The following is a 19,850-nucleotide window of genomic DNA, read 5'->3' as shown; positions in this document are numbered from 1 at the left end:
TTGAAAAATGTTACGTATTGAGATTTCTGTGGGCAAGAGGGTGTGAAACCTACTGAAATTCACCAAAGGAAGTTGGCTCCATTTTGAGGTGAAAACAGCAGGTTTATGAATGGGTAGAAAGCTTTAAAGCAAGAAGAACAACTGTAACCGACAAAGCTCGACCTGGTGGACCATCAAATTTGTGCATACAGGCCCACACAGACTTGGCGAATGCCTTCATCTGAGAAGACTAACAGATTACATTGGCTGCTGCCGCATGCTGTATATAGATATCAACTATGGATCTGCACAACCGAAGTGCATGACGATTTAGGGTACCAGAAAGTTTTTGCAAAGTGGATACCAAAACAGCTTACTGATCTGCTAAAGCCTTACATTCTTTAGTGAATTTCTTAGTGAATCCCTCTGCCCAAAAAAAATCTCACTACGGCACATTGCTCAACAATGGTGTAATCTCTCAGCGGAACATCCACGTTGGCATCAATTAGACTAATGGCAAACTACCGCGCAGAGAGTTTTCAAACTACCCATGAGCGTAGGTGTTGTACACATCAGCTTCTATCTGTTGCGGACAAGTGTAATTTTCAAATGGGCTTTTGGTTTTTGATGTACCCCCATAAATGTCTTTATACTACTACTATATGTCCTTAACCTCTAAATGGTGGGCAGTAAAAACTTCTCTTATTGTTTCAATGCCACAGTTTTACCAGGAAGCAAATCTGTGTGTGAGGGGAAAGATGTTTGCTGCAAAATTAAATTTCATACAAATGATTTTGCTCATCACTAGTCCCCACCTTCTGGAGCCATATGTAAAGTAGAACCCCCTTACCTCAAAACTTCTCTTTTAAACCCTATTTGGACAGGATTAGTTTTACACCGGTAGGTAGGTGGAGTACACTAATTGTTACCAGAAGACCTCTGTCATTTGTAAGCCTTGTTCAGATGGGATTAAATCTTACAGTGAGAAGTGGAATAAAATAATCATCATTGGACCGCTGTAACTTTACCCCCTACCCGACTCGCTCATGTATCTACAAACTCGTCCACAATGACCGATGCGATCTGACATGGTTTGAAGTGGGTTGCACAGACCGACAAGTTCTTCAACTTGCTCCATTTTCTTTTCCCTGCTAAAAGTTCTAAAATCCTGAAGGAAATGGCACTTTCATAGGAAATTGGTGGAATTTCACTGACGTGTTGATTCGCATGGGAATCGTTTAAGGAGGTTTTTTTTTTTTTTTTATGCAGACTTTTTAAAGAAGGTAAAAAGCTCTTTGATCTTTTTCTGACACGTGAACACGCATTCTGTGAAAAGTTACAGACTACGGGACTAACATTACAGAGGAAACAGTTACTTTACCCCAGTTCAGGGTGTAAAATTAATCTTGTCTGAATAGAGCTTCTATTACCCAAAATAACTACCTTGCATCCAAACAAAGATGTTCCTTATTGCGTTGCCTCTAGTGTTTGAACTGCGTTATAGGTTTCTTGGGTCCTAATTCACACATATATAATAAAGTGAAATTCTGACTTGTAAGTGCTGATAAACACAATCAATAAAGTAGAACTACTGGACCTTGAACCTTCAGTCTTGCATTACATTTAATACAAAGATCTGCAAAACGTTTCAAGACAGGAACCAGATACAGCTGCACTACTTCAAAGCCTCACCATTGTCCACATACCAAGGTCTGAATTCAAGTACGACATTTCAAAATCTTTCATTTAAATAACACATTGCCATTTCTGATCTGAATAATGACCAGCCACCGTATGTCACTTATAACAAACTCTAATGAAAACCGGAAAAGGACACGCAATCATACCACAAACACGACCCGACTGAATTACCAATAATGTCTCTCATCAGAAGCACCCGTGGTTTTATTCAGCTTTTTTGTTTTAACACATATAAAATAAACAAAAACACAAAAAAAAAAAAAAAGACAGTGACATTGTTTACAGTGTTAAAAAAGCAGAGTGATCAGTAAAAAACAGTTTGGCAAATGAGAGATTGGAACGAAAAGGGGAAACCAAGGCAGAAAGACGCTCCCACCCCACCCTCGTCACTCTTAAGACTGCACAAGTGCCCGGCGCAATCCCTGAGCTGTCCAGCCATAACCTCCAGAATACAACGGGCACACAGAGGTCAAATCAGCCTGCACAAAAAGGCCCTGAAATGAAAAGGACACAACACGGGGACACACCTTCACATTGTCCACTATTGACAGCTCAATACTGCTATGCTTTGCTGCCTTTAATGAGGCAAGAGCCTTTGGTGGTTTGATCAAGCTCTTTTGAAGGAAAGAAAACAAAAAAATAACACACTAAGTGTAAACAATGCAAACCCTGTACACATCATGCCCATGTTGGTAGAATACGAGGACAGCGACGGCTTGGAGCAGCTCACAGACCAAGCAATGTTTTTTTTTTTTTTACCCCACTATATGAAGCCAGTACGCCTGTGGTGACTAAGGGTCAACAAGCAGCAGAGGAACACAACCACCCCCCCTGCCACGTCTGGGTATTTGATGTGATCCTCCACTGCAAAACGCTGGCCAGGTACCCAGGAGAGATTTTATGATTGACACATCTGTACAAGGCATACAGGACATTACAAAGTTCAGTGTTACAGGAATGCAAGATAAGACCCCCTCCCCCCCACCCCAGTGTACTCAAGTGCTAAACAAGACAATGCCCCCCCACCCACATTACAGCATTCCAAGCATGACACTGGCCTCCTCTGCTCCCGCATTAGTAAACCAAATGCTGTAGATGCAGAATGGCAAGCAAAGTTTTCTCCATGAAGTCACAACCATCTTCAGAATTACTGCCCCTTCACCCGGTAACGTGTCCACTGGTCCACTGTGTCCCTGAACCGTTATTTAATGAGCGGGTGGGTGCCTTGTTTCACATGAATATGAGGTGGTTACTGGCAGCAGAGTGTGGGTGAGGTTGCAGTAGGTCCAATCAGTCAAAGTCCTCTTACTAATGCCTTTCGTAGACTCTGGAAAGAAATGAAGATGTGCACAATTAATTAAAGGAGAGATATAGTCCATACACAAAATATCCAGAGAAATGGCCAGAAGCAGAGTAACATGGTCAACTAAACTATCCAATCACTAAACCTGTGGCCGGAATAAGAGGATGGAGAACAAAAATGAGACTCACTGCAGATCCTCAGCTGATACAGAAAGCTATTCATCTCCGGCAGACATGCCGCACACAGACCCCTGGTTTCTCATCTAAAAGAAGAGACACGAGCACAGTAAACAGTCACCAACAGCAACCAGACATACAGAAATAATTTACAATACTCAAAAAAAGGTTTCTCCAAATTTTGAAATATTTGTGACAATCAGGACTACTCCTCCTCAAGAGTAGAGAAGTGAAAACTGTGACATCGGCCCTCTGGTCAGTATACTCCTCCTCACTGAACCATGACAATGGTTACCTGATCCAATTCTTTTTGAGTCTCATCTTCCATCCGACGGATGTCATCCATGGTGAGATCCACCCACTGGTCCATCCAGCAAAACAGCTGCCGGTGGAAGTTAGTGAAAAGTCGTTTCTCTTGCTTTGGGGTTGTAATAAAAAAGTAGAGCATTAGGGGCATGTCATCACGGAAACTTCTTAACCTGTCACAGTGGCTCAGATTCTTACCTTGTGAATGAACTTCTCAACCCGGCCCTGCAATCCCCACCAGCGAAAGTGCACAGTAACTAACTTGTAGGCAGTCATATGTGGCCAGTCATTCCGAGAGGGTAACTCATTCTGCAAATACAAAGGTAATCTAGTAGACTGAAAACAAACACAGTGGGTATAGAAAAGAATCCCCCCTTCGAAATATTCCAATTTTGTTTGCTTTACAGCCTTAAATGAAAACACACACAAAAAATATTTCTTGCCAGCTTTACTTACTCAATGCCACCTCTAACATTCAAGTGAAAGATATCACAGCTACAGTTCAGAAGAATTACAAAAAATCAAAAACAAAACCTACTGAGATTAATAAAGGACCAACCCCCATGTCAATGTCATTTTGTCGAACCACCTTTTGCTTTAATGACAGCCTTGAGTCTGATGTGATACTTCTCTATCAGCTTTGCACATCTAGAGTGAGAAATATTTGCCCACTCTTCTTTACAGTTTAACTGTTCAAGTTCGCTCAAATTGGATGGTGGACTGCTATCTTCAAATCGTTCCACAGATTTTCAATGGGATTTAGGTCTGGGCTCTGACTGGCCACACCAGGACATTCACTTTTTTTTCTCCTTCAGCCATCGTGTGGTCAATTCTGCTGCGTGCTTCGGGTGGTTGTTGTGCTGAAAGGTGAATATTCTGCCCATCTTCAACTTTCTGGCAGAGGGTAGCAAGATTTCCTCAAGAATTTGATGGTATTTTGCCCCATCCATTTTTCTTCTACCCCCAAAGAGAGTCCCAAGCCCTGCGGCAGAGAAACACACCCATAGCATGATGCTGCCCCCTCCATAATTTAATGTAGGTATAGTGTGTTGTGGATGGTGAGCTGCATTGGTGTACCATTTAGTATTGGGGCCAAATAGTTCGATTTTGGTCTCATCTGACCATAAGACCTTTTTCCACTTGGCATCAGAATCTTCAAGGGGGCAAAGCTCAAACGAGCCTTAATGTGGCCTTTGTTGATAAGTTGCTTTTTCCTTTTGACCCTCCTGAACAAGCCACAATTGTGGAACGCTTGTGAAATTGGTGTCACATGCACGCAATGACCATCAAATCCTGTAACTCCTTCAAAGTGGCCATTGGCCTCTCGGTAGCCTCTCTTACCATTTTCGTCCTCGCTCTTCCATCCAGTTTGGAAGAACGGCCGGCCGGATCCAGGGAGGGTCCTAGTAGTACCAAACACTTGACACTTCTTTATTAAGGACTTTACTGGGCTCCTTGGGATTGATAAAGCCTCTGAGATTTCTTCGTCTCCATCTCCTGCCTTGTGTCTGTCCACAACTCTATCCCCGAGATCTTTTTAAAGTGGCCTGCCACCTACAATCAGTTGCACTACCAGGCAAGGGAATTAATGGACCAGGAACAGCTTCACTAATCACACTCATTACAATTGATCACAGCCAGTAACCATGGTCTGCAATGGAAATGGTGGGCACTTACACCTGAATGAGTTTAGGAGGGAGGCGATCCTTTATTAACCTCAGGATTTCATTTTTTTATTCTTCTGAACTGTAGCTGTGATGTCTTTCACTTGGTTGTTAGAGGTTGCACTGAGTAAGTAAAAAAATATTGGTTTGTGTGTTTTCATTTAAGGCTGTAAAGCGAAAAAAAATGGGAATATTTCGAAGGGGGGGATTCTTTTCTATACCCTGTGTACACAGGATCAAAAACGCAACTCCATGTACAAAAGAAGTGCAAGTAACATGAATTAAATTGTAATTTCTAAGAGAAAAAAACAAAGAGCAATAAAGGAAGAAGAGTTTAAGAAACAGAAAGCAAGGACATAGAAGAACTATTAGACTGAGCTCGGGGGGAAAAAAAAATAGTGAATGATGAGCTCAACCAATGGCCCACTAAATCTGACAATTTGATGGGGTCCTCACTACTGCAAGAGGCTGGCCACTTAGCCAGGAGAAATCAGTGAAGGACATGTTTCTGAAGTGTACATCAATGCGTCAGTGTACCAAACTTCAACAAAATAAGTCCACTGGGAGTGGAGCTGTTTCATTCAGACAGACAAACAGCGTGACAAGGTGGCTACTGCATTATATGCAAAAGCACCTAAAAACTACAATAAAAATTGTTCAACAAACTGACTGGCAGTTGACACAATTGGAAAAGCAAAAGAAATGGAACCAACTGTATCCCTTAAATGTCGTGAGCCACCTCGGTTAAGCATCAAATGGTCAGGGTGGTCAGTACGTAGACAGAAAAGAAAAATATAATGGGAGAGTTGAATTAACTCAAATGTCAAACTCATGATGCTTTTGGTAACACTTTACATTAAGTGGCCATAATTACATGGTAACTACTATGTAATTACCTGTATAACTGAGTTATTACTCCATACTTACTGTGTAATAAGTAATGTTATAGTTAATTACTCAGTTGTCATTGTTATTCCACAGTTTATATAACTGCAATTTATCACTGATCCAAAAGCAAGTGTACTTACATAGCTACATTGTATCTGTACTTTCAAAATGTAATAAAAACATCAGAGTATGTAACTATTATATATATGTATTATATATATTTATTATAAATATAATATAGGTAATAGGTATAGGTAATTACTTAGTAGTTACAGTGTCATTATGGACACTGAATGTAAAGTCTTACCCTTTACTGTTGCCCATGTCAGTGTACTAATCCAGCAGTAGTCATCAAACTGAACAGACTGCAAGTGCACAAATCAGTCTTAACTAGAGACAGCATCCCACTCACTCCCGTAACACTCAGATGTCTATTGTATACACGTTAACTGGGTTTGTCAGATAATAGCCGTTATGCTACTGAACACCACTTTTCCTTCAACAAACCAACAAGTGATGGGACTTTACTGTACTGTATGACAATTCATTTTTCAGCAACAAGTTTTTTGTTGAAAATTTGCTCTTCTGTTAATTTTACTTTATAACAATACCATTTTGATATTTTAGCTCTTCAAAGACTAATATAAACTTTTTCCTTTGGAATATGTAACCTCACTGTATTATGCAAATCAAGATTATTTGACGTGTTTAGAATATGTCTAGATAATGACTCATTTTTTATGGGGCACTTTTTCTTTAAGAAAGAGCGTGTGCCTGGTTGCAATGTGTTAACAGGAATAAGGAAGACTAGTTAGATTGCAAAAGACAGAGGCACACGATTTTCTTTTCATTTTTGGAAAAATTGGAATAAAGGTTATGTACGGATTCTTGAAGAACGTAAAAAACATCTTACACCAAGAAGACATTTTGAACAGGGCTTTGCAGAGATGCTGCAAACGTACATAGATGGGGGTATCGTGACAACCCTTTCTGTTCCTATGGAAAACAGCAAACAATGACCCACAACATCAACGACTGTCCTATAATAAAGTTCAGCAGTGGTCCAGCCATGCTGCATACAGCCTCAGCATCTGCTATTGACTGGTAGAGACGACATAACTACATTTGCTAAACAACAAGGCATGCCTTGTGCAATTTTGGGTTATACAAGAAATAAATTGTTGTTGTTACTGCTAATGACGCATCACACTGTTTTGGACTTCCCGAGTACTCTGTATTAGCAGTTCTGCACCTCTCTGTGTTAAATCTCTCCAACTAACACATTATATGCCGTAACATTAGGATGATTTGCCTTCTTTAAAGAAATACAAGCCACACAAACGTATGGCCAATGTAGAAACTGAGTAAATGTTTTGCAGCAACTCATTTCATCACTCTGAACTTTAAAAGAACAGATAATGTAAAAAGTTAGAAAATGAATTAAGGAATAATTGGACAGACAACTATAGCTGTTCATTACATTCACAAATGTGCAAGAGAAATGAGATTCGCAGGGAGTGTAAGAAGTGCTGTCATCAAAAGCACTACAATACAGAAGGAAAAAATGGAAAGTAGAACAAACAGCAATACGTCTTTGTGAATGTGAAGAAGTCAGAGTTAGGACAAAGAAGAAAAATAAATAGGGATGGAGTATTTGATAACTAAATGACGTATAAAGAGATACTGGTATAAGCAGAAAAAATATATACACTTCAATGAGGGAAAAACAATGGATATTACTAAGCACTGTAATGGTGGGCAAGAAACAAGGAATTAAAATACAAAAAGGTGGTACTGATAACAGGGATTGCTGAGATGCTTAAAACAGGAATAATAGAAGTAGACTTTACAAAGACGGGAATAACAGAAATGCATAAAAGATGGTTATAGACAAATAGATTAAATGAGCAAATCTGCATCGAGTGGTAATATTACAACAATGCTAAATTAAAAAAGGGATGTAAAGAATATACAGCAATGTTCAACAGAAAAGAGTGATGATGGAAAACCCAGTATGGTGAAACTGTTTGGTCTTTTCAGAAGTTATTCCATCATTAATTGGAAAACTATAAAGACAGAAGTGAATGAAGATCAAACAGTAAAACATTGTCTCTTCAGTAATTCTGTTTAGATATTATTCTAAGATGAGAAACCAATGTAAACAAAAAGAGCAATTAAAAATGATACGCAGAGAAATAAACCTTCAGGTTTGTTACCTGCATGATGACACAGAACGAAAACAATCAGTGACAGTGACGTCACCACAGCCTTGTTGAAGCTTTATCATGCAGGCACAAGTGCCACATAAGGAGCGCAGTTGGTTTCAGGCAAATTTTGGGTAGGGTGGGGAGCACAGCAGAAACAAAACCAAAACTTGATGAGCCTGGTACCATCAGGTTCAAGGCAAATAGTAAGGAATTACATAAAGGTAAGAAACATAGGAGTGATCTGCAGTCCAAAGGCAGAGTAGGAACTACAAAGAAGACCGATCCCCACGTTAAGCATAGCATTAATGGATGAAACCCGCATTCTTGCCCTTACCCGCCAGTCTGGTCCTAGTGGACCACGCCCAGTTTTCTCAGAACGAAACTTGGAAGGGTCCTCATCAGCTTTATAATCCTGTTAAGACATAAAACCCAAATAAAGAACATTCAAATGCAAGCAAGATCAGTGAGAAGCTCCCATGTCCAGGTTAGCTTCCTTTGGTCACTTACCTCATCAGACACTTGTGTCCGGTCACCAATGTTGATCTGCAAGACCTCTACCTCGTTCCAGGCATCAGGTGGCAGTCCATGAACCTGTAGGAGAAATACAGTTAGCAAGTGTAGAAGTAAGGCACCATCATGTCAGATCCTACCCTCAAGTCAAAGACTCACATTTTCTTGAGAGCCCATGTCAGGCTTGTGCCAGGTTTCAATTTTGATGAAGAAGTCTTCTTTCATGTACTCATTCTAGAAGTAAACGATGAAGGGAATCAAAGGTGGAATGCATTCTGGCACAAAAATGGCATAAAGTAAACTGAACCATTAGAGACCGACTGGCATGCAAAAGTGTATACAGAGTAATTAATAAAAATACCACACACCGTTACAACTGCAGGATAAGCAAGACGGGTGGGACAGGAACAATAAACATGAAAGAGAAAAAAATAAAAAATAAAGCAAGTGGTTAGTCCTCACAAACACTGACGTCCATAAACTAAAACAGCAGAGCATACAGATAACTCACTTGTGCGACAGTATGGATAGGCATTCCAGGCCTTCTCATGGAACACAAGCGCTCCTTCAGGGGCAAACATCTTCAGAAAGCCTGGAACCTTACTACAGGGAAACATGGTGGGGAATATAAAAAGTTACCAATAGAACTAATTTTTCCTAACCAGTCCCAGATTTAAAGCCACACCATCGAGAAGTGCTCAGGAGCTGACTAAACCTCGATGGCTCAGATTAGACTACCTGTGTAATTAAAGACTGCAAAGGTGGGATAGCCAGAGAAGGCAGCACTGGCTTACCTGTGCAAATGGTAGATTTTGTGGGTGTACTGTCCCTTCTCTCCATCCTTTTCATAAGGTTCATTTCGGAGTACCTCAATGCCTTCTCCACCTCCTGTGTTATTCTTGCTGGCTTCTGCGACTGAGTAGAGTTGACCCACCTGGTACTAGAAAACAAAGAGCAAAGGATGGCTGGACACCATTATTCAGCAGACATAGCAGAGTGCAGGGCATCATGCACATTAAAAGATCATTTAGAGAGTGGATATGATGGGGAGAAAAATGTAAATAGAGTAACCAGAACAAGACTGGTCAGAAAAAACTTACTGAAAAATCTTATTAGAGGAGGACATGAGGAGAATGTGTAGTCAGAATCTGAGGACAATCCAGAGGCAGGACAAGAGACTTAGTCAATATGAAGATGGTGGGACATGGTTTTATTAAAAGAAGGATTAAAGGGATAAGGTGACATGATAAACAAAGGAAATTTTGGAAGAACATCGAGAGCAGTGGCAAGATTGACGGGAGAGAATAAAGAGAGAGATTGGTGTGGGAAAAGAAGATCCGTGGAAACACACGCACCAAACCCTTGACAAGGGTGTGTAGTGGCTTGAGCTTGCATAAGACAGCCACCTAGTGATACTGTAACGGATACCAAATACAAGATAAATAAAATGTCATGAAAAGCAAAACCTGAGAAATGTGGAAGATGATATTCTAAAATTATATTTTGTGCAAAAAGATTTAGGAAGGTAAATGAGAGAGATGACCCCCTGTGACATACACATACAGTGCATCCAGAAAGTATTCACTGCGCATCACTTTTTCCACATTTTGTTATGTTACAGCCTTATTCCAAAATGGATTAAATTCATCTTTTTCTCAGAATTATACACACAACACCCCATAATGACAACGCGAAAAAAGTTTACTTGAGGTTTTTGCAAATTTATTAAAAATAAGAAAACTGAGAATTCACACGTACATAAGTATTCACAGCCTTTGCTCAATACTTTGTCGATGCACCTTTGGCAGCAATTCCAGCCTCAAGTCTTTTTAAATATGATGCCACAAGCTTGGCACACCTATCCTTGGCCAGTTTGGCCCATTCCTCTTTGCAGCACCTTTCAAGCTCCATCAGGCTGGATGGGAAGCGTCGGTGCACAGCCATTTTAAGATTTCTCCAGAGATGTTCAATCGGATTCAAGTCTGGCCACTCAAGGACATTCACAGAGTTGTCCTGAAGCCACTCCTTTGATATCTTGGCTGTGTGCTTAGGGTCGTTGTCCTGCTGAAAGATGAACCGTCGCCCCAGTCTGAGGTCAAGAGCGCTCTGGAGCAGGTTTTCATCCAGGATGTCTCTGTACATTGCTGCAGTCATCTTTCCCTTTATCCTGACTAGTCTCCCAGTTCCTGATGCTGCCACCACCATGCTTCACTGTTGGGATGGTATTGACCTGGTGATGCCCGATTTCCTCCAAACATGACGCCTGGCATTCACACCAAAGAGTTCAATCTTTGTCTCATCAGACCAGAGAATTTTGTTTTTCATGGTCTGAGAGTCCTTCAGGTGCCTTTTGTCAAACTCCAGGCGGGCTGCCATGTGCTTTTTACTAAGGAGTGGCTTCCGTCTGGCCACTCTACCATAAAGCCCTGATTGGTGGATTGCTGCAGAGATGGTTGTCCTTCTGGAAGGTTCTCCTCCCTCCACAGAGGGCCTCTGGGTTCTTAGTCACCTCCCTGACTAAGGCCCTTCTCCCCCGATCGCTCAGTTTAGATGGCCGGCCAACTCTAGGAAGAGTCCTGGTGGTTTCGAACTTCTTCCACTTACGGATGATGGAGACCACTGTGCTCATTGGGACCTGCAAAGGAGCAGACATTTTTCTGTAACCTTCCCCAGATTTGTGCCTCAAGACAATCCTGTCTCGGAGGTCTACAGACAATTCCTTTGACTTCATGCTTGATTTGTGCTCCAACATTAACTGTCAACTGTGGGACCTTCTATAGACAGGTGTGTGCCTTTCCAAATCGTGTCCAATCAACTGAATTTACCACAGGTGGACTCCAATTAAACATCTCAAGGATGATCGGGGGAAACAGGATGCACCGGAGCTCAATTTGGAGCTTCATGGCAAAGGCTGTGAATACTTATGTACATGTGCTTTCTCGTTTTTTTTTTTTTAATTTTTAATACATTTGTAAAAACCTCAAGTAAACTTTTTTCACATTGTCATTATGGGGTGTTGTGTGTAGAAGTCCGAGGAAAAAAATGAATTTAATCCATTTTGGAATAAGGCTGTAACATAACAAAATGTGGAAAGAGTGATGCACTGTGAATACTTTCCAGATGCACTGTAAACTGCCTTTACCATCCACATACTGTTTATAGGAAGTAAAAGTACAACTAAGGCAGAGGATGTCAAGAAGAAAATAAAAACACAAATATCGCGAAAAGTGGGCTGCATTAGAAGAAAACTAAGAAGGGGATTTCCTGGGGAGGAGGCCACCATAAGAGGTATGCCCAGAAATAAGCTGACAGATAGTGGACAGGATGAAAAAACAGTAACAAAGTTGGTAATATATGGAATGAGTGATGGTGACAGACCACCCTGGATAACAGGAGAGGAAACACCTTATTGAAATGTAAATGTCATTATGGGATGAGAGAGAGATAACTATTAAAAAAAAAAAAAAATTTTGGAAGGAGACACGATTTTCTCGGAGAGACACTTATACGTCCCGCAAGACAAGTCCACGCCCGGGTCTGGAAATAAAGAACAAAGAGTAGATGACAAAGTAGATTGTGATAAAGAATTCAAAAATGTTGGCGCGGTTCACATGCAGAGCAGGTTCGAGATAATGGAACAACAAAAATTTGAAAGTCTCAAAAAAAGGATAGGAAAGATCGCATTAGCGCAAACCAATTGAAATTATTATTCTGTAAAATTATGGAAAAGCAAAAAAGATCAAATATTTTGTTTGGATTTAAACTTTAAGTCAGAGACTTGTAAATCATGAAATTTGTGTTGCCAGGGAGAATTAAAAGATTCCAAAAACGTTGGCGCAGTATGAAGTCCCGTGAGACGGAGACTTTTAACATGAGATTCATTCAAGTCACACCCTACTTACAACTATTTTCCTCTCACCTCTCAGTTGTGTGAATGCTTTTGTTAGACACACTTCCAGCGCTCTCAGCTCTTATAAATTTTATCAGGACAATAATTTTATACGTTCTAGATGACACGTCAACGACCAAGCGAAGAAGAAAGAGCATGGACAAACATTCAAAAAACTCATTTATTAGAGAGAAAGAAACGATTTTCACTCACAGGCAGTTATATGTTGCGTTGTCACAATGTAAGTCCAAAACAGAATCAAAATTCAATGCGATCTTGAAGAAAAGTTAATTCCAAATATTGTTTTAACTAAAGTTTTAAAGTGAAAGTGAAAATAATGCATACGTAACAATTCCCATGAAAAAATTGTATATCCGGTAAATCAAACCCGGGGGTGGGTAAGTGAAGCGAGCAGGGGGCAGAACCCCCTAGTAATATATAGGAGAAATGTGAATGATATTAGAGGACAGTCTACAAGTAGGATAGTGGGAGAGACCACACAGATGTAAAATGTCCAGGACAGAAGCTCATGGGAGAGGACACGATGAAGAAAAAGTAAGAGAGATGGTAACATACAAAGTGAGTAAGAGTGAGAGAACTTCCTGTAGACCAGTGTAGAATAAAAGGGGAAACAAGAAGTTGGGTGTGTTATGGAGTGACCTAGAGAAATGTAAATAGTATTAAGGGGTAACAGATATAGTGATAACTGGGGCACAAGATAGAGGAGAAATGTGAATGACATTAGAGGACAGCATACAGGTGGGATTGTGGGAGAGGTCAAATAGAAAAAGTCTTTACAAGATGTAGGAGGTCCACTATAAAAGAACCACAAAACGACAAGTTTATAGGAGTGGACGTGATGAAGGCAGGTAAGAATTGTAACATCCTGGAGACTAGTGTAGAATGTAAGGAAGATAAGCATGGGACAAGGGAGAGACACTGAAAGAGATGGAACAAACAGGAGAAATGTAAGTGATACAAGAGGTCACCCTGTAGGCAGAATAAGACATCCAGTATAACAGAACCACAAAGAGACAAGCATAAGGGAGAGGACATAGTGAAAAACGGGAGGGGGTTTGGGGGAATCACCAAAAAGACTAAAGCAGAACGTAAGGAGGATAACAGATGGGAAGCAGGCCCTGTGAAGAAATACAGACGGCCTCATATGATAAAATGATAAAAGACGGTGAGAGGCAGACAGGAACAGAACATTCCAGAGACAGGTGAATGACACTTGAGAACAACCTGTAGGCAGGTTTGTGGAGGAGGCTACGCATAACACTTGTTACAGACCCGATGGAAGAAAAAAAAAAATAGAAATATATAGAGTGGTTCAAGGGGGTGAGAACATTCTAGAGACATGTAATTTAAGTTAGAGCAAAAACCTGTGGGTAGGCTTGTGGAGGAGGCGTCAGAACGAGACGTTCACCCAAAGAAAAGGTCACGGGCATTGGTCAGGATGGAAAACAAGGTAGAAAGACTGTAATGTACAGAATGGTTGAGAGGGAGATAACATCCTGGAAATATATCAATGGCATTACAGGACAAAGTGCAGCTAGGATTATGGAATAGGCTATACAGAGTGGTCCATTGTAAAAGGGGCAATGAGAGAGAGGCTTGTGGAAGTAGACATGATGAAAAAAGCAATAAAGGTATTATGGGGAGAAAACAAGACTTGGATAGAGAGTATCAGGGAGAGACAGAGGCTGGTGGGAAGGAAAACATCCTGGAGACATACAGAGAGCATAAAGTGCCAACAGAGTAGATGCTGGGTTCAAGCACAGTTCTGTTAAAGTTCTGTTATCAGTTTTGCTATTAATGATATTTCAAAGTGTGTGTGTGGTGCTCTCAGCATGGTAACTGAATCCGAAAGAAATGTGTGTATGGTGGGGAAAATGAAGAAAAAGATGGCATGATGAACTGTTTGCATATGTATTGTAAATGATTTGCCTGATCGAAAGAAACTGATAAAAAAAAAAAAAAACTTGGAATTATGGAAACCGATACTCTCAAGTTATTAAAACATAGAAACCTATTGCTGCTTAGATTTAATGTTTTATTATTTGGAGATCAGAAAATCTATTGCAAGTTTTATGTAAGTAAGCTGCTGTTTGATAAATTTGTCATGATGGAGAAATACTGATAGCATTAAAGAACAACTTAAAACCAGACTGGTGGGCAGAGACTCTGACATCTGGCACATTTCACCACCTTAAGGCCACAGATGGCCTGGCATGACTCACAAAGAAGGATGACCACCAACTGTTCCCTCCAGAACTTACCTCTTCGACGGAAAAAGGCAGCAGCACTCGACTGGGAAGAAACACAAAAACAGAGAGAAGTGTTAGAGAAGAGAAACTCTTCTGTTTAGATTATCCAGAGATAGAAATCAGCAGTCTGTACAGTAAACTTTAATGAGAATAATTAGGCTTCATTTGTTCAATTTCTGAGCAGGCAGCAAGGAACATTCAGAGACTTTAATGATTGCAGGCCCACATGCTGCTGCCAGAGAAGAGTGAAAATGGGCACCAAGCACTCCAAGCCAGCTAGCCAAGAAAAACGTACTGGGGAAACTGATGTATGCCCAATCTTCTGCCCCCATAACTGCAGTTCCCTTTCTAAATCCGTGTGGTGCTTATATCACTAGGGGAAAGCTGCACCTTTTCTGTGTAATCATTTAGCTGCAGGCTGGTAACATCAGTTCTTTACAATAATAATCTGCAGCTAATGTTAGTTGGGCCAGTTCAGTCTTATACATGCATACACACTTGCATTCCTCTTCCATTCTTTTCCAGAACTGCTACCTTTATTATACTTTTATGGTTAACTTACCTAAAGGAGTAGGACGAGGGTGCTTGTGCATGCATGTCATTTCCCTGGCATAGAATTGGGGATTGGAGCGATCGTCTGACAAGTAAAAGATGACATATACTGTACAAGCTGATGTAACTGCTGTCAAGTGGTATTGGACTGGTACTAAAATACTGACCCGGATATCAATACGAGCTTTTCGGACTTCAATACCAGTAGCAGAGCAGTTCCAAAACTCCATTCTGAACAAGACTGACAAATTCCTCATTTTACAGCTCCTTCATTGCCCCCATCTTGCAAACAAGCACACCTCCTTGCTCTGGCGCACTCTGCAAATGATTATCAAGAGAGTGGGCTAGGTGCGAAATATATACATTTTTAATTTTTTTTGAAGATTTGTTTCCAAGGGTGACTAATGAAAATCTCAAATGGCCAATGTTAAGAGATCTGATTAGTTACTATTAACTTCTGCAAAGCATGTCATCCATAGATTACTTGAACTACCCCTCAGGGAAATAACAGGAGCACATCTCAAGGTTTTCCTGCACTCGAGTTACATGTTTATACCTCAGGAAAGAGTATTTTCATACTCCTAAATGTCAAAGGAATCTTCCAGAACAGGAAAATGTCTTTGCCTCCTCATGCTTTGCTAATGCTACGTAAGAACAGAATTACAAGCCATAGAAGAACAGTTTGCACTCCCCCCCACCCAGCACAAACTGGCACCATACTGAACAGGAAGGAGGATTAGAAAAACAAAAGTTGCATACAGCCAGTGTGTTGTATCCCCCACCAAACCGCCAAAACAGGCATTTCAAGTGCAGCCAATCCATCACTGCTAAAGAGCTACATCCCACGAGGCTGAGAAAATTAAAAACGTTAATGGACAGTCAGTCAGTCCCCACAGCTGTTTAAACTGGATGTCCCATCTCTAACATTCAAGCACAAATTTATTAGTTTTACTTAGTATTACAACATTTAAGAGATACAATTATTTATTTATTTTTGTTTTGTCCAATTGGAACACAGGGAGGTGAAATCACGCATGAGATGGTCATAAGGTGTCAATAGCTGGATTTGAACCCACAACCTCGGGGTCTGAAGTCCAAGGTACAACACCTTAACTACTACATCACGCTGCCTCATTTACCAGGAAAAGTTCAGAACTGAACCAACTGTCAAATACTGAAAGACTCCATACACTGGCAGAAGCACATTGCAACTTTATGAAAACTGTTGCTTAGATCATTAGAAAAATTAATGAGAACAGTTCATTCAGTCCGACAAATCTCACCCATCCAATAAATTACTGCACAATAACCTCAAGTCGAGTTTTGAAGGTGCCCAATTGTCTAAATCATTACTTGGTCACTTAATCCATGTGTCTAGTTCCCTGTGTGAAGAGAATTTTCCTAATGTTTGTGTGAAATGTTCCCGTCACAAGTTTCCAACTGTGTCCCCGTGCTCTTGATGAACTCACTTTAAAGTCACGTCTCGATCCACTGCACTAATCCCCTGCCTAACTGTAAACGCTTCAATCAAGTATCCTCTTCATCTTTTCCTTACACTGAAAAGGCTCAGCTCTTTTAATCTTTCCTCATAAGTCATCCCCTGTAACCCTGGAATCAGCCTAGTCACAGTCCTCTGGACTTTTTCTAGTGCTGTTATGTCCTTTTTGTAGTCTGGAGACCCAAACTGCACCCAGTACTCCAGATGAGGCCTCACCAGTGTGTTATAAAGCCTGAGCAGAACCTCCTATGACATCTATTGCACACATCAGGGCGCTAAATTACCGGACATCCTGTCATTCTTCTTAATGTCTTCTGAACACAATCTGGCAGGTGACAGTGTTGAGTCCACCGTGACTCCTAAATCCTTCTCATAAGGTGGACTCTCAAATTTTCAGACCTCCCATTGTGAACATCTCATCTAACATTAATACTTCTTACATGTAATCCTTCACATTTACCGACATTCATTTTTGTCTGCCCAAGCCTGTCTGCTGTCCAAGTCACAGGCTTTAGTGTGACCAAGACCTCAGCCACCTGACCCCCCACACCTGCGTGACAGGTACAGGATGGCCACAACTGCCCGAGTCACACCAGGAACACACAATCCCTCCATCAGTGCTCAGACTGTCCGCAATAGGCTGAGAGAGGCTGGACTGAGGGCTTGTAGGCCTGTTGTAAGGCAGGTCCTTACCAGACATCACCAGCAACAACGCCGCCTATGGGCACAAACCCACCTTCGCTGGACCAGACAGGAGTGGCAAAAAGTGCTCTTCACTGATGAGTCACGGTTTTGTCTCACCAGGGGTGATGGACGGATTCGTGTTTATCGTCGAAGGAATTGAGCACGTCTGGGACCTGTTGGATCGCAGGGTGAGGGCTAGGGCCATTCCCCCCAGAAATGTCCAGGAATTTGCAGGTGCCTTGGTGGAAGAGTGGGGTGACATCTCACAGCAAGAACTGACAAATCTGGTCCAGTCCATGAGGAGGAGATGCACTGCAGTACTTCAAGCAGCTGGTGGCCACACCACATACTGACTGGTACTTTTGATTTTGAGCCTCCCTTCATTCAGGGACACATTGTGAAACATTTTTAGTTTATGTCTTATGGTGTTGACTCTTTTACTGTTCATACAAATATTTACACATTAAGTTTACTGAAAGTAAAAACAGTTGAAAGTCAGAGGACATTTCTTTTTTTGCTGAGTGTATATTTATAATTTAATGAGCTTTTGTAAAATGCCAAATTTCCCCCTGGGGACAAATACAGCTCGCTCTCTCTCTCTCATAGGACAATATTTGCCATTTTTCAGTCCTTAGGAATGTCCCCCAGTAATTTTGCCCTGTGTACAGTGACTTTTATGTGCCAAGGGTTTCTCTGCAGTCTTTGAAAACTATCTTCTATTCCTAGCGATTTGTTAGATTTCAGCATATTTAATGCAAGCAGAACTTCTCCCTCTGCAATTTCCAAATCACTCAGGACCCACTTTTCTTACTAACTACTCCCAAAGCGTTCTTTTTTGGAGGGGGTAAGGGACTTTCTAACACAATTGCCACATTTGGGCCCAGTCTTTTGCTCACGACTGGTCCCTTTAAATTGTGCCATTTTTAAAAGGACTCGCCTTCTCGTCAGTGTTTTAAGATAGAGCACAATATAAATAGTGTCATATACAACAACCGACTTTTCTCATCACCTCACCGGTGTACCGACATTACGTATTCGGTTAGCCGGAATGAAAACAGGGCTGTTCTGTTGATAAGGTAGGTGGTAGAGCTCGCCCTCTCCGTTTAACACTTTCTCAAGACGCCAGCTCTCTCTATATCCCTCTCTATTGCTTAACCTCAGCCTGTATGACGTTTTACCGGAGACCACCCTGCTCGTTGACTTCAAGGTAAAAGTGAAAAATGCCAGGCCTGCTGACGAACCGCTTTGATCCCAATCTTCGGGCGAACCGAACCGAGCCGAGCCTCTCAGGCCGGCCTCTTGCCCCTCCATTCCGTTCCCGCCTGCCTCTCAAATACTGCAGCTACAATCTCAGTGTCAAACACCGCTTATCTCCTCAAATCCGTTCTTTGCTCCATCACCGCTGCCAATCTCGTTAGATTTCGCTTGTTGTGCCCACTGACGTGATTTAAGCTTTTACCTCCCCCACCACGCCCGCACGACGCACATACTCGCTTTTTTCCCCTACAAAATACTGATAGTCTGCCCGACCTTAACCAGATACCATTTTATCTCCCCATTTGCTAGAAACATACACACACAAAATAAAAAATTCCCCGCCGTTCAACTTACTATTCTTTAATGAGCACCATGGTGGATACGCTGGGCAAACGGAAACAGGAAACGCTGACAAACGTGAGGCTGATCGTCACTTCCGGTGAGTTGACGCAAGGGGTTACATCAAGTGGGGCAGGCCGGCCGCATCCGCGAACTGCCAGTGAGCGGTCAAAATCAGTCTAACCAGACCGACGACCTCCCAGAGCAGTGCAACGGGTTTTTAATTCCTTACTAATTCAAAATGAAGGCTTTGAAGGTTCACGGTTTTTAAATTCGTTTTGAAAAAAAAAAATAAAATCAAATTCAATTTCAATAATAACACCCCGTTTTATGTAAATTCATTCATTTGCCTAAATGACGCCCACTTTCTTGAAACATTAACCTATCACACGAGGAAAATTAGCATATAGCAATGCCCCTTTTCTTGCGACAACTGTTCCAGTAAAGGCGAGAGAAACCACCGGGTAACGGGACATATTTGGGATCAGACTCCGATCAGTGGCGTTTTTCGAAATTAAAATCTTAGATGGCTCCATCGTGATTCAAAAAATAACTATGCGAACATTTCTGGCTTTAACTGCAGTTCTGATTTTAGTGAATGCTACCTAAAAATTGAGCAGCTGGATT

The 19,850-nt window shown here is 41.3% G+C and overlaps 1 protein-coding gene across 3 annotated transcripts; it reads right to left on the bottom strand.

The window, feature by feature from the left end:
• Window positions 1-1,236: 1,236 nt before the first annotated feature.
• LOC120536579 (phosphatidylinositol transfer protein beta isoform-like) lies at window positions 1,237-19,339 on the bottom strand. 3 transcript variants are annotated; one of them, XM_039764969.1, is made up of 13 exons: window positions 15,613-15,736; window positions 15,456-15,530; window positions 14,906-14,936; window positions 9,529-9,674; window positions 9,246-9,337; window positions 9,103-9,110; window positions 8,894-8,968; window positions 8,732-8,815; window positions 8,559-8,636; window positions 3,664-3,774; window positions 3,455-3,577; window positions 3,172-3,245; window positions 1,237-3,007 (listed from the first exon to the last, which is right to left on the bottom strand). In XM_039764969.1, exons 2-12 carry the CDS (start codon window positions 15,488-15,490, stop codon window positions 3,198-3,200), a joined length of 831 nt encoding a protein of 276 aa, XP_039620903.1. In that variant the 5' UTR covers window positions 15,491-15,530; window positions 15,613-15,736; the 3' UTR covers window positions 1,237-3,007; window positions 3,172-3,197. The 3 variants fall into 3 exon arrangements, with proteins under 3 accessions (XP_039620903.1, XP_039620904.1, XP_039620902.1); XM_039764970.1 differs by lacking the exons at window positions 15,456-15,530; window positions 15,613-15,736 and adding an exon at window positions 19,239-19,339; XM_039764968.1 differs by having other exon boundaries at window positions 15,456-15,736.
• Between the last annotated feature and the right edge of the window lie 511 nt (window positions 19,340-19,850).

The sequence above is a fragment of the Polypterus senegalus genome, chromosome 10 (assembly GCF_016835505.1).
Source record: "Polypterus senegalus isolate Bchr_013 chromosome 10, ASM1683550v1, whole genome shotgun sequence".
Taxonomy (NCBI): domain Eukaryota; kingdom Metazoa; phylum Chordata; class Cladistia; order Polypteriformes; family Polypteridae; genus Polypterus; species Polypterus senegalus.
Note: the sequence above shows the minus strand (reverse complement) of the source record. Positions and strands in the feature narration are given on the sequence as shown.

Bases quoted from the DNA above. Each gene is read 5' to 3' on its own strand.
- LOC120536579 (XM_039764968.1), bottom strand. From the start codon at position 15,490: ATGCATGCACAAGCACCCTCGTCCTACTCCTTTAG. The intron at 9,675-14,905 runs GTAAGTTCTGGA...TTTGTTTTCTAG, and splicing joins TGCCTTTTTCCGTCGAAGAG to TACCAGGTGGGTCAACTCTA. The intron at 8,637-8,731 runs GTAAGTGACCAA...ATGTCTTAACAG, and splicing joins GGACACAAGTGTCTGATGAG to GATTATAAAGCTGATGAGGA.